The following is a 12,708-nucleotide window of genomic DNA, read 5'->3' as shown; positions in this document are numbered from 1 at the left end:
ATTCATCCAAGTCGGAGCAAAAGCCACCTTTCCACATCTTGTAGTCCTGCCATTATTACTATAATTGTGAAATAAAAGTTGCTGTTTATTCATGATTTCTTTTTCGGGGGCCAGGCAATTGAGGGCTGTGAGCTTTACCGGAGCTCCTGCTCCTACCCCGCCACAGGCATTTTCTTTTTTATCCGGAGGTCCTGGAGGTAGCGGCCAGATTATTCAAGGAGAGAATGTGTTTTCCTCCGGGTTGTCTGTCTGTTCATAGTGTCTGGTACTGAAAGAGAAGAAGGTAAAAAAGAGAGGGAGCTGAGCTGAGAGGGTGCAGTGTGAATAGCTGGGTCGGAGCCCACGCCAGAGCACAGCTGCAGTGGTGCTGCAGACCGCTCTCCTCTGAGGTGGCGCATGCTCATGCATGCGCCACACTCGGGCGCGCACACACACCGACGCGCGCGGCTGCAGTTGCTCGTCCCTCACCCACATGGGATGCTCGTTAGACTCTGAGTCACTGCGTGGCTCTGAGGCGTGTCGCTGCTGGCTGTGACGGCACAGGTTGAGCCAATCTGCGGGCTTGGTCACACGGCAGGCAGCAGCTAAGTTCAGCAACCTGTGGCTGCTGAGTCCCAACAGCACTGTCACAATCACTCATCGCTCCTGTCCTAATCACATCACAGGACAAAAGTGGCCTATCCCAGTAAGATAAGCAAATCCATTAGACCAGGAACAGATGAGCAGAACTGACTGCTATGTAGAAGTCAAAGGGCTGACTTGAGCTGGTTGTCCCATGAGACTAACTGTGGCTGCAAAAGCATAAAGTTCTTGAGTGCTGAGAGCACTCCACATATTGTAGAGATGCTGTTGGTGCCTCTTTTCAGTCAGTACATCGTCATTTATTCCATTGTCTCCTGAATGGTGTCAGGTCTTCACATTTGCCATTGTGTCCAATAATGCAAATCGGTAGTTTTGTACACCCAGTGGACTCATCAAGAGAGCACTCAGAGGGCAGCCTATGAGCAGATTGTCCTCATTCATTGTTTTTCGTGTCAGAAACTGCAATGTGTCATATGGCAGATCAGAAAACAGACCCAAACTAATGTCACGTCTTTGGAAAGTGTGTTGATATTTTAGCAGTATTTTGTATCCTTACTAATGTAGTGCAGACTGAGTGGCTTGCTCAAGGCTGTATCAGCATTGTCATGCCTTGGACGGAAACCTGCAACCTGCTGGTTACAAGTCTAGCTCACAAACCACTATAACAAACTGCTGTCCCACACTGCTTTGTATGTTTGGCATGGAGCTACAAGGGGATATATAATGTGTGGTCAAATTGAATTCTGCTCTATATTTCCTGGAGAGAGCCATTTTGTCAGAAAGCTGGAAGTTTTTACCCAGCACCACCAGCTCTTTAGAGTGGCATTACTCATGAAGCAGTACTGCAATATCCCATTTTTCCCATTGTGTTTTTCCTGAAAAGGAATAATTGAGGTTATTTTAGCAACTACAGCTGTGTCCTTAAAATAATGAGTTTTCTCTTTAGCTAGTTGATATATTTCAGATATGACAATTGTATAATATGCTGTAAAACCTGCCAAAGTACTGGAAACTCTAGTTGGTGTGCATTTCTCTGGGTAGATGCTTGTATTACAGATGAGGTGGAGAAACGAATATAAAGGACTCAATTAAAATGCAATTAAAAGAAATTATAGATCTTACAGCTGCTTCCTGTGTGTGTATTTGTCCAATCAGATCCGTGAATTGGTCCCAGAGTCACAAGCCTACATGGACCTCCTGGCATTTGAGCGCAAACTAGACCAAACCATCATGAGGAAACGGGTGGACATTCAGGAGGCTTTGAAGAGACCAATGAAGGTACCTTCAGTTATGTTCCTCTGCATCCCCCCATTACCTTTGACTTTGAAAGCTATTGATAGAACGAGACCCTCAGAAAATCATTTCAGTAGAGAGGGCTCCCTACCCCAAGGGAGATCTTAGTTTTCATATGTGTTAAAGTTACTGAGGTGGAATCTATAAGCCTCCATAATGTACAGTAGTCTTTTATGATAAATCCACCTGGGAGGTATCAATAACCCAAAAGTAGCAAAGGGGTCATAGTTTATAGACTAAAATGAGAGTGGTCTCATAGGAGACCTTTGAAATTATGGGCTAGCTGTATTCCTGGCTATATCCTCACATCACAAGCTGAGTACAATTGACATTAGCAGGATGCAGATATATTCAGCGCCCCAGCACTGACCCTAGATCAATTTAATCTTTTTCATTTTATAACTGGATTTACGATTATGTTTGGGTTAACTGATCCTGGACAGGTTGTTGTACCCAGTGCTATTAGCAGCTGGAAGGTTAACAGGAAATTGAATAACGGTTTCATGACTGGAATGCATGCCTCTGTCTGTGTCATAAGCAAAAGCGCAAACTGAGGCTGTACATCTCCAACACCTTCAACCCTGCCAAACCAGATGCAGATGACTCTGATGGCAGTATCGCATCATGGGAGCTACGAGTAGAGGGCAAACTGCTAGATGATGTGAGTCTCTACTGTGGTCTGTAAAGATGCACATTGACAATCCTACAGTTAGGACATAAGTCAGACCATTTGTCTCTTTTTGTCTGTATCTGTGAATTTGAGTCAGCTTCAGACTGTCTTAATTCCTCATTGTTAACTACCAGTCTGCCAGTTTCTGCATCCAATCTCCTGTCTGTCCCCACTAGGGCTGTGACGATAATCGCATCACCGCAATACCCTGGCCATGAGACGCCTATCGCGGGGTTGAGCTCATTACCGCATCACCGCAATTATTTATTTATTTTAGCCGTTAACGCTCCTTCACTATTAATCTGGAAACTTTAAAGTGTTAATGTTTTAACGCAGATTAATCATATTATCAAGTTTGACCGGAACTTCCTTCTGTAATTCCAGCACGGATATTTACCTGGCTGAATTACTGAAAGGCGTCTCAAACGCAGATATGCGGAACGGCAAATTTTGTTTTAACCCTTTTGCATGTAACTAATTTGTTATGGTATGTAGCGCACATGTTACCTTATATGGTTCGTTATGTTTTCATTTGTGTTATTAAGTTTCTTATAGATTTCAGTTAGCATTTGCTATATTTTTAGAGTTAAATCGTTGTTAATCATCGCTGTTTCCTCAAAGCTAAAATTAGCTACAGTTTCTCCCATTTAGTGTTCTAATCGCACCAGTTTTAGCATATGCGCTAAATGGCTAATCACACCAGTGTGACCGTACGCGTGAAAGGGTTAAAAATAGAATGAACCACAACAGAATGGCACAGATAATTGGCTACATAACTGCTTCAACTGTAAAAAACTGATGATGTGAAATATAAAGTCAATGTTTAAAAAAATATATACATATATTGCATCCCTGTTATCGTGAATGGGCACTGGGATGACACTTAGGTTACAACATGGCACCCATGAGTCATGTGATAGTCCCTGAACCAATCATAGCGCAGAACAGTTGACACTCTAGTTGTCCAAACTCTCTCTATACACGGCTCTGAGTGTGACCGTACCCGCGAAAGGGTTAAAACGAAATTTGCCATTCAGCACATCTGTGTTTGCCATGTAAAATAAAAAGACCGTAAAATAAAGAATGAGTACATTTCGATTTTTTTGCAGCATTTATACAAGCAGTGATTGTAGTAGATAGCAATCACTGCTTGTATAAATGCTGCTGCAAAAAGCGTCTGCTAAATAAATAAATGTAAATGTAAAATAGCCTACCGACATCATGAATGTTCAATTATGTTGCATGTTTAAAAGCCATTAGCCTAATGTTCCCTTACCATCTTCTTATTTGTCATTTGATTTGAAAACTGATTTTAAAACTGTTTTAATGCGGCTACATATAGCCTACCTGTTCATGCTGCTTCAGACACCATTATTGTATAGGCTACAGAATTATGTGAATTAAAATATAAAATATTAAAATGTTAAAATGTTAAATGTAAAAATGTTAAAATGTAAAATATTTGTAAGTTTGCAATCACTTTCTAAGTTGTAATCAGCCTTCCCGAGAATTTTGCAGAAAAATAAAGCAGTTGTTCATGTGCAAACGTCATGGGTTGGCTTTTTGTGTTGCCGTGGGGGTCGGAGGGCAGCGCTGGGGGGTGGGTAAACCACTAAATTGCGGTAATTTGTTGCTTTATTCCCGCGAGAAGAAAAAATCTTTACCGTCACAGCCCTAGTCCCCACCCTGTAAATGTGCCTTTAAATATACTATATCTCTGCCTCTGTCTGTCTCTATATGTCTCTGTCTCTAGCTGTCCGTCCCAGCCAACATATGTCTATGTGTATGCATTGCTAGTTCAGCAGAAAGCAGTGGTGTTAAAATTAGACTTTGCAAAAACATTTGTGGCTTCTACTCTTGGCAACAGAGACATGCAACACTAAAAGCTGAGGTCATGTTTAGTCTTTGAACCAAATATGAAAATTGGTAGCTCTTTGATGGCAGAGCTGCTCTGCGGTGTCTGTTTGACCGCAGTGATTTCTCAGTTCTTAGTGTAATTGTTTGTTTGGCTAGCACTCCAGTATGAAAGACCTCGAGATTCCTCAGTGTGGAAAAAAAAAACGCTGCATGACCATGAATTGTTTTGCAGTGCAGGCCAGGCTTGTTAAGCAGGGACACAAGTAAGACTCATACTTAAGTAATACTCATAATAAGTAATACTCATCATACTGTCGTTTTGTATGTCTGAGGTTGTATGAGGGGCAGGCGCTTGCGTTTGAGCTTAGGGGAAGTAGCTAATGACGCTATGATGTGTGGTTTTCACAGCGTTTGGGGTTCTCATCTACCTCTGGTCACTGCTAACAGCCTTTTGGTATGACATAAGCCCTCATAGTTGCATGGTGATGGTTGGTCTCCTGTATCAGTAAGTTATTGTAATGGGTTTTGAAAGGCATGGGTTCTGAGCAAATGAATGGCAGAGATGCAGTTTTCAGACAACGAAATTAGGAGCCGTTTTAATGAATTCACCTTACAACGGTCCCAAACTGATTTTGCAGTCTCAAATTCAAACTGTTGCTATGCACTAAAGTAAAAAAAAAAGGTCAGTGCTGTTCAGAAGTGAGCCTGAAAGGGCATTAGGATAGCATTTGCATTTTAAGTCCATCCCTCAACACTGGTGGCTCAGGTTCCAGGGGTTCTATGCCTATAGAGTCTGGTATTTTTGCAGTGATTCTTGCTGTGGTCTAGGTTGACATGGATTTCAGATGGTTAAGAAAGGAAACAATATCTGTCCCATGTGTACCTTCTTCTTTGGAGCCCAAAACACTACATTATCATGCTTTTGATATGAACAAATAATTGTTACATTGGTTCCATGGGGCTGTGCTGTGCTGTGCAGCTGGGAAGAGCACAGAAGTGCATGTGGGGGAAGAGAAAACTTACTCCTGTCTTTGTCCATCCACCTCCAGCCTGGAAAACAGAAGAGGAAGTTCTCTTCCTTCTTCAAGAGCCTTGTGATTGAGCTGGACAAAGATTTGTATGGACCTGACAACCACCTGGTGGAGGTGAGTATCAGACCTCTCAGTCTCTCTGACTCTATATGCGTCTGTCTCTCTAAATGTCCTCATCCCCTTCCACATGTCTGTATCGTGATGTCTTTTGTTCCATTGTTCTGTATAATGATTGTATGCAGTATGCTAGTGTCTTCATTTAGGGCTGTCTCTTTGGGTAGGAGACTAGGAAAGGGGAGAGGAACAGAGGCTTGTGAGAGTGCACCATTCTTTGAGCTGATTCTAAAGTCCACCCTGAAACCCTTAAGGTCTGTGAGGGTCAGAAAAGGCATGCGCCCATGGTTATGTGTGGTACCTCCATCATTGAACGAGCCCTCAAATAAGCTCGCGGTGAAGGGGAAACTGATGGTCATGCTGAGTGAGGGAGTTGCTCAACATGCCAGAAATCCAACAAACCATCATGAATGGCCATGTCAGACCTCACAAACAGGTGGTTGCTGACATGCTGGTCTGCTACATAAAATGACAGGAAGAAAACAGCCCACAATGACAGTGAAAAAATAAAATTATTTAAGACAATTAAAATGGTTCCCTCTATTGCACTCCAAACTGGCTAATTCTAATGCATTCATAAGTTAAGCTGTTACAGAGAATGTGAAGTTGACGTCACGCCGTGTTGAATTTTGTTTACGCGCCATCTTGTGAGGATCCCACTGCCTTTCTGTTCGTGAGCTGGAAGCTGTGTTTTGATTTTCTGTCGTGATTCTGAAAAACGTCGCCATGGTAAGTTAGTGCTGCTGCATCAAGAGCTTCCAGAGTAGGTCACACCATCGTTCAGGGAGAAAACTGGACAATGGAGTACCTTTCCTACGTGGAAAAAACACGAAGGGAAGCAGGTTGAGGAGGTGATGGGAAGACGCCGGATAGCGTGGGTAGCTGCAGTAAGAAGGAGGTCCAAGATTATAGCAGATCTTTTTTTATTGATAGTGCGACTGATCAAACCCACTGCCTGACTCAATAAAACAATCACATCGCTGAATGTTTTTGAAAGTATTGTATTTTGTTTGGTTTAATAATTGGGCCAAAAAGAGGAGTGTCACCTTACCTTTGCAAGTATGACTGTGCTCTCGCAGTTTGCTGGCTTGTGAATTAGCCACTGCAAAACTTCATGAGCTTCTAGGGATTTATAACTTTTAAACTCACACAAAGTGTATGCACTCAGTCCAAAAACGAGATAATTTACAATGTCCGGGTATGTGAGTGGAGGTAGTGCATCAGGGTCTGTAATCCAGTCTTAGGCTGCCAAGTCATATGGATGTATGTTATTTATCGTTATTAGTTTGTCCAAATACTGTTGCTTGGCATTGTTATTTAAATTCTCCTGATAGGGTCCCTTTTCTTTCTCTTTCCCCTTCTCCATCTCTTCCCTTCTCCATCAGATTTGAACGATTTAAACAACTTTTTAGCCAAACAAAACAAAAGGTATGCAGGTAACCACCGTAGCAGGCACAGCTAAACACAGCGCATTCCTCACAAGATGGTGCCCCTGTCCCAACATGTAACACGGTGTGACGTATCTTCACATTCTCTATACCTTGCAGGACCACACATTCATGACATATGTGGCAATGACAGTAAGCACTGTCAGACTTCTTTGCACTCACATGGCAGTCAATGGTGGTTACCACAGCTATTCATTTTTAATGCAATAACAAAGGCACTCAAAGGTACAGAATCATCATTTTGTGTACTGTGCTGTTTGCTGATGATACATTAGCCCTTGTAAAATATCTTATTTTATTCTGTGGGATAGTGAGGAGTCAGCTGGCAGTTTTTGTAATGGAAGCACTCTGTGCCCAAGGATGAACTGAAGTTGAACTGAAGTATTGTACACTATGGCATTTAGAGATATAAGTACAATAGGAAAATTACCGCAAGATAACATAAATTAACATAGGCAGACTTTCCAGAATTGGATCATGTATGTGAATACCACTGTATACAGATCGCTGTAGGTCCATGTTTCTCTCAGATTGTAATCCTAATGCACGTCTTTTCCGTATTCAGGGGGAATGTTCCCCACTATAATCGTATTATTGACAGCAAGTCAGCTATCAGCTACCAGTATGAGCATGATAAGAACCCAACCAGTACTTAGCATTCCCACAACATCACTGAAACTTTAAAATGCCTTTTACATTGCATGTGTTGTCATTTAACAGGGAATGAAATATGCTCAATGCCAGCACAGAAAAGCCACACCAGTGTTCTCCAGTCCATGGACTGCTCTCATTTTTCATCTGTTCTGTTAATTTATCTCAAAGTGATCATTCCTATGCACTGTCAGATCAACACAATAAGAGGGCTGAAAGTGATGGTGGTTGGATGGTTAGGTATGATAGGCTGAAATGCACAATTGAAAATGGGCTCAGAAACACCTACTTTGTGCTCCACTGTATTCCCCACCCTTCTTGTAATTGACAATAAGAGCCTGATTTATCTGAGGTAATTGTGGGTTTCAAGTGCAATTAAAACTTGAGCTATCTTGAACCTCTAATGAATTGGATTATTTTTTTTTTCTTGGTTTCATGGCACAGTTATTGAAAGATGGCTTTGCGTCAGGTTTGAGGATATGGTTCCCCATTATTTTGTCAGGGTCATTTACTCACATAAATGTGTTGTATAAGCCTGCTCTGAAATTCAACTTTCATGACACCTAGCATTGACAAAAGCAAAACGTTTTTACATACAAGTCAACTCTGTTCACTGAAACTGAAAAACAAAACCTATTCGTTGTCAACAGTTTTAGATAAAATGTATTATTTTTAAGTATTAAGAAAATGAAGACACCTTGAATCTCATCCACAGGAGTGGAGTTGAAGGTTTGAGTAATATTGTAGACTGGCATTCAGTTTTGCTAAAAGACACTGAAAATTTTCTACCACAACGGAACAGCTTCTCACACATAATTCATTATTGAATGGGCAGATTCTGTTGAATCTGGTTTGTCTTCACATGACAAGGGCTTGTTTCCAATCTCTGCTTCCACATGAATTAGCATTAACGGTACTTCAGTCTTGAGGGCACCTCTCTCAAACAGGATCTCTAAGCACCGCTGGGTCACATTCATGCCTAAGAGACCAGATGTCTGAAAAAGACAACAATCTTTAACAATAACCACCCCACATTTTGAAAGTTATGAAGACCCAATATCAATATCCACTTCCATACAGGCTGTATAAGGGATCTGTTTCAGGCTAAGCCAGGTGGAAAGGTCTTGGAGCTTAGACCCTTGTTCACTGAACAATTGATGGAACATGTTCAGATGGAGCATAGTCACCTGGGAACTTGTATCAAAAAGACAAGAGACAGCTTCACGTGCTATCTTCACTTGAATTATGGGGGACCCCTTCACCAAGTCTACCCAGGACTCAAGGGCCACTACATCACTCCCCTCCCACTGCCTGCTCCAATGCAATGGCTGCATAGTGTGTGACAAATGTAATGGCTTCACTATAGGCTCCTCTTGAAGTCATGGCTGATAATGTCACGTCTTTGTAATTACTTGCCTTGTTCTTACATTATCTTTGGTAATAAAATAATTCGCTGCCATGGGTTATGTGTGAGAGGTGGAAATAGGTTTGCTGTGCCTAGGCAATGAAGGAGCGAATTGGTGAACAAGCCCCTTTAAATGAAATGTGGAAATGCGTGCAAGTTGGGAGATGCCACTAGTAATTTGTTGCTGATTATCACATTTTTTGGGGGCTTCTTTCTAGATCTGGCATTGCTTTGTAGGGTTGGTCTAGGTGGGTGCTAGGCATTCAAATTGATTCCCTTGGCATTTGTGTGGGTGTTTCCCAGCTCATGCAAGTTTCATGTGGCACCATGGAGGCAAAGATATTGGTGGACAGGGAATGGGGACAAGTGAATGTTTTTTTAAAACTACCTTTTATTGAGAACATTCCTGTTTTTAAGAGAATAGTACTGCTGTTGTTCTCTGCCTTTGTTGTGTTGATGCCCTTTTGCATTAACAGTTATGCCTGAAATGTCAACAATGTCAACTGAAATGTCAACAATTCATAAGTATTCATCCCCCTTCTTTAGTAATTGTTTGAACCATCTTTCACAACTATTAGCCATCAGTCAGGATAAGTCTCTAATAACTTTGCACAATGTGATGGAGCAATATTACCATTCTTCCTTGCAAAATTGCTCAAGCTGTACCAGGTTAGTTGGGGAGCGGTAATTGACAGCAATTATGAGATCTTTCCACAGATGTTCGATGGGGATAAGGTCAGGTCCCTGACTGGGCCACTCAAGGACATCAGTTTTCTTCATTTTAAGCTAATCCAGTGTTTCTCTGGCAGTGTGGTTTGGGTCGTTGTTCTGCTGAAACACAATCTTCCTCTCTAGTTTACACATTCTGACAGAGGGTAGTAGGTTTTTATCCAAAATTTACATGTATTGTGCAACATTCATCTTTCCATCAATCTTGACCAGATTGCCAATCCCTGCTGCTGAAAAGCACCCCCATAACATCATGCTACCACCAGTGTATTTCGCTGTGGGGATGGTGTTTCCTGGCACTTAACGCCACACATACCGCTTAGTGTTTGAGCCAAAAAGTTCCACTTTAGTCTCATCAGATCACAAGACCTTCTGCCATAACTTTGTAGTATCTTCCAAGTGATGTATTGCAAAGCCTTTATGGGCAAGCATGTGCTTTTTTCAGCAAGGGCTTCTTCCTTGCCACTCTTCCATAAAGGCCCTTTTTGTGCAGTAGTTGAGATTGTTGACCCAAGGACATCATTTTCAGTTGCAGCCACTGACTGTAGCTAGAGTTAGAGTGACAGTTGGCATCACAGTAGCCTCTCTGACAAGTGCCATTCTTGTTTGTCGACTTAAGTTTTGGGGGGTGGCCTACCCTTGGCAGTGTGGCTGTAGTTCCATATTTCTTCTACTTTTGTATGATGGACTGCACTGAGCTCCAAGGTATGTTCAGTGCCTTTGAACTGTTTGTGTATCCTTCCCCAGATTTGTGCTTCTCCACAATTATATCCCTCACTTAGAAAATCCAGCCATACTGTTTGATGTTAAGAGGGAGAAGGTATTTATGCCCATGAAGTCATTCAAAACAGGTGACCCACTTATTTCCTGTAAAGGTGGAGATCATCAACAAATTGGATATCTTGCACCTGAGCAAGGTTAGCCTTATAATTAAGAAGGGTATGAATACTTCTTACATTCTTTTGTTCTTTACAGGCAGTATGTGGACAGAAGTTCAGAGGCGAAAATTCTGGTCTCAGTGAATGGGAGTCTAATTTAAAGGCTATGTTCAAAATGTACAGAGTTCCCAGTGTGGTACAAGTAGAGTTTATTAATAACTTGGAGAAGCAAAAAAGATGAGCAGTGTAGCACAGTGTTGAAAGAGCAGGATTTGTAACCGAAAGGTTGCCAGTTCAGTTCCCCACTGCTTACTGTTTCACAGTAGCCTACATGTTTTGAGTATTAACTGTAAGGTAGCAAAGCACGATGGAAGTTGTTATGCTGACATTACATCCTTGCACAGTTGCACAGCTAGCATGTTATGTTCGCTGAGCGTTTCTGTAATGGGAGATGTAGCACGCAGAAGAGGGTGTAGCAATGGGAGAGTCTCAGCAGGCTCCGAGATGAGGGTGCCCCTGCATATCATTCCTTTAAGGTGGCGCCTCCTGTGCTTGTGTTCCCGGCAGTGGCACCGTACCCCAACCACCCAGGAGACAGATGGCTTCCAGGTGAAGAGGCCGGGTGACGTGAGCGTGCGCTGCACCCTGCTTCTCATGCTGGACTACCAGGTCAGGGCGCAACAAACCCCATTTCATTTTTCTTTGATTGCGGAGACAGAATATAGTGGAAAAAAAGAGGAATTTCTTGTGCTGCTGTGATAATGGAATGTGATGTTTGTGAACAAAGTCCGGCGGTCTGTCTTTCAGTGACATTTCTGCACATTTTTGTCCATGAAGACCATAACGATCCATTCCAGGAGAGGAGAGCAGACCTTGTTAAACCTGAAATAGCTCAAGAGCTGTAGTTTTGTTTCTTCTCAATGGTACACAATGGTGTCTAATGTCCTGGACTGGATTTGATGTGCAGAAGAAGTGGGTGCAATGGTGATTCTTGGTGGCATTTTGCATAGAATCAACTTTTGTGGCTTTCCAAATTTCCAAATTAGACAAAGGTACTGTTATTCCTAATATGGTCAACTTTACATTCATGCGGGGCTCTGTTTTGGACCACTGAAGGTCAGTAGGACCAGACTGATGGCGCCCACTCAGGAATGAAAAAAGTATAAGCAAAACTCTTTACAACACCTCTTCATATACTAATCCCTTTGCCTTGGCCTTAGTGCACCATGTTACTTTAAACTTTCTAGACAGGGCATCTTAAGATTACATGACATATGGGAAAAAAATTTCTTTCATTTGAAGTCAATGGGGTGTAAATTTCAATTCATGATGGATTCTAAAATGTAATCAATCAAATGTTACAATGGGGGGGAATCAGAAGTGCATTATTATGAAAGCAATTGTTAACCCCCCCCCCTTCCTCTGCTGTAGCCCCCCCAGTTCAAGCTGGATCCTCGCTTGGCCCGCCTTCTAGGCATCCACACCCAGACCAGATCAGCCATCATCCAGGCGCTTTGGCAGTACGTCAAAACCAACAAGCTACAGGACGCCCATGACAAGGAATACATCAACTGTGACAAGTACTTCCAGCAGGTGCAGTGACCCTTCAGCCCTCTGCTTTACTAACATCATCGCCACCACAACCGCCATCATCTTCACCACTACCATAAGAAACATCACAGTCACCACCACCGTCAGCAGCAACGTCATCCTCATCGTTAGTGGGCAGCAGTGTAGCAAAGTGGTAAGACGCAGGGCTTGTAAACAAAAGGTTGTCAGTTTGATTCCCCACTGGGGCACTGCTGCTCTACCCTTGGGTACTTAATCCACAATTGTCTCAGTAAATATTCAGCTGTATAAATGGATTACATGTTAAAAAATGTAACTTATGTAAATCACTCTGGATAAGAGCATCTTCTACATAACAAAAAAAAAAAAATCATCATTATGAACATCATCCGCATCTCCATTATCTGCACTGTCAATATCATCATCATCATCATCATCGAGTTGGTCATTGCCTTTTAGCAGATTACATCAACAGGGACCA

The 12,708-nt window shown here is 42.2% G+C and overlaps 1 protein-coding gene across 3 annotated transcripts in view; it reads left to right on the top strand.

Annotated features, from left to right (window-relative positions):
- Nucleotides 1-12,708, top strand: part of smarcd3b (SWI/SNF related, matrix associated, actin dependent regulator of chromatin, subfamily d, member 3b) — a 63,100-nt gene that overhangs the window by 47,929 nt on the left and 2,463 nt on the right. For all 3 annotated transcript variants that reach the window (XM_036521017.1, XM_036521016.1, XM_036521018.1), the window contains 5 exons: nucleotides 1,738-1,860; nucleotides 2,414-2,536; nucleotides 5,452-5,547; nucleotides 11,226-11,327; nucleotides 12,090-12,251. In XM_036521017.1, coding sequence (XP_036376910.1) covers nucleotides 1,738-1,860; nucleotides 2,414-2,536; nucleotides 5,452-5,547; nucleotides 11,226-11,327; nucleotides 12,090-12,251 — 606 coding nt within the window. The remainder of the gene's footprint in view (nucleotides 1-1,737; nucleotides 1,861-2,413; nucleotides 2,537-5,451; nucleotides 5,548-11,225; nucleotides 11,328-12,089; nucleotides 12,252-12,708) is intronic.

This window comes from Megalops cyprinoides, chromosome 2 (genome assembly GCF_013368585.1).
Source record: "Megalops cyprinoides isolate fMegCyp1 chromosome 2, fMegCyp1.pri, whole genome shotgun sequence".
Lineage (NCBI taxonomy): Eukaryota > Metazoa > Chordata > Actinopteri > Elopiformes > Megalopidae > Megalops > Megalops cyprinoides.
The sequence above is the reverse complement of the archived record's forward strand: the minus strand, read 5'-3'. Positions and strand labels throughout refer to the sequence as shown.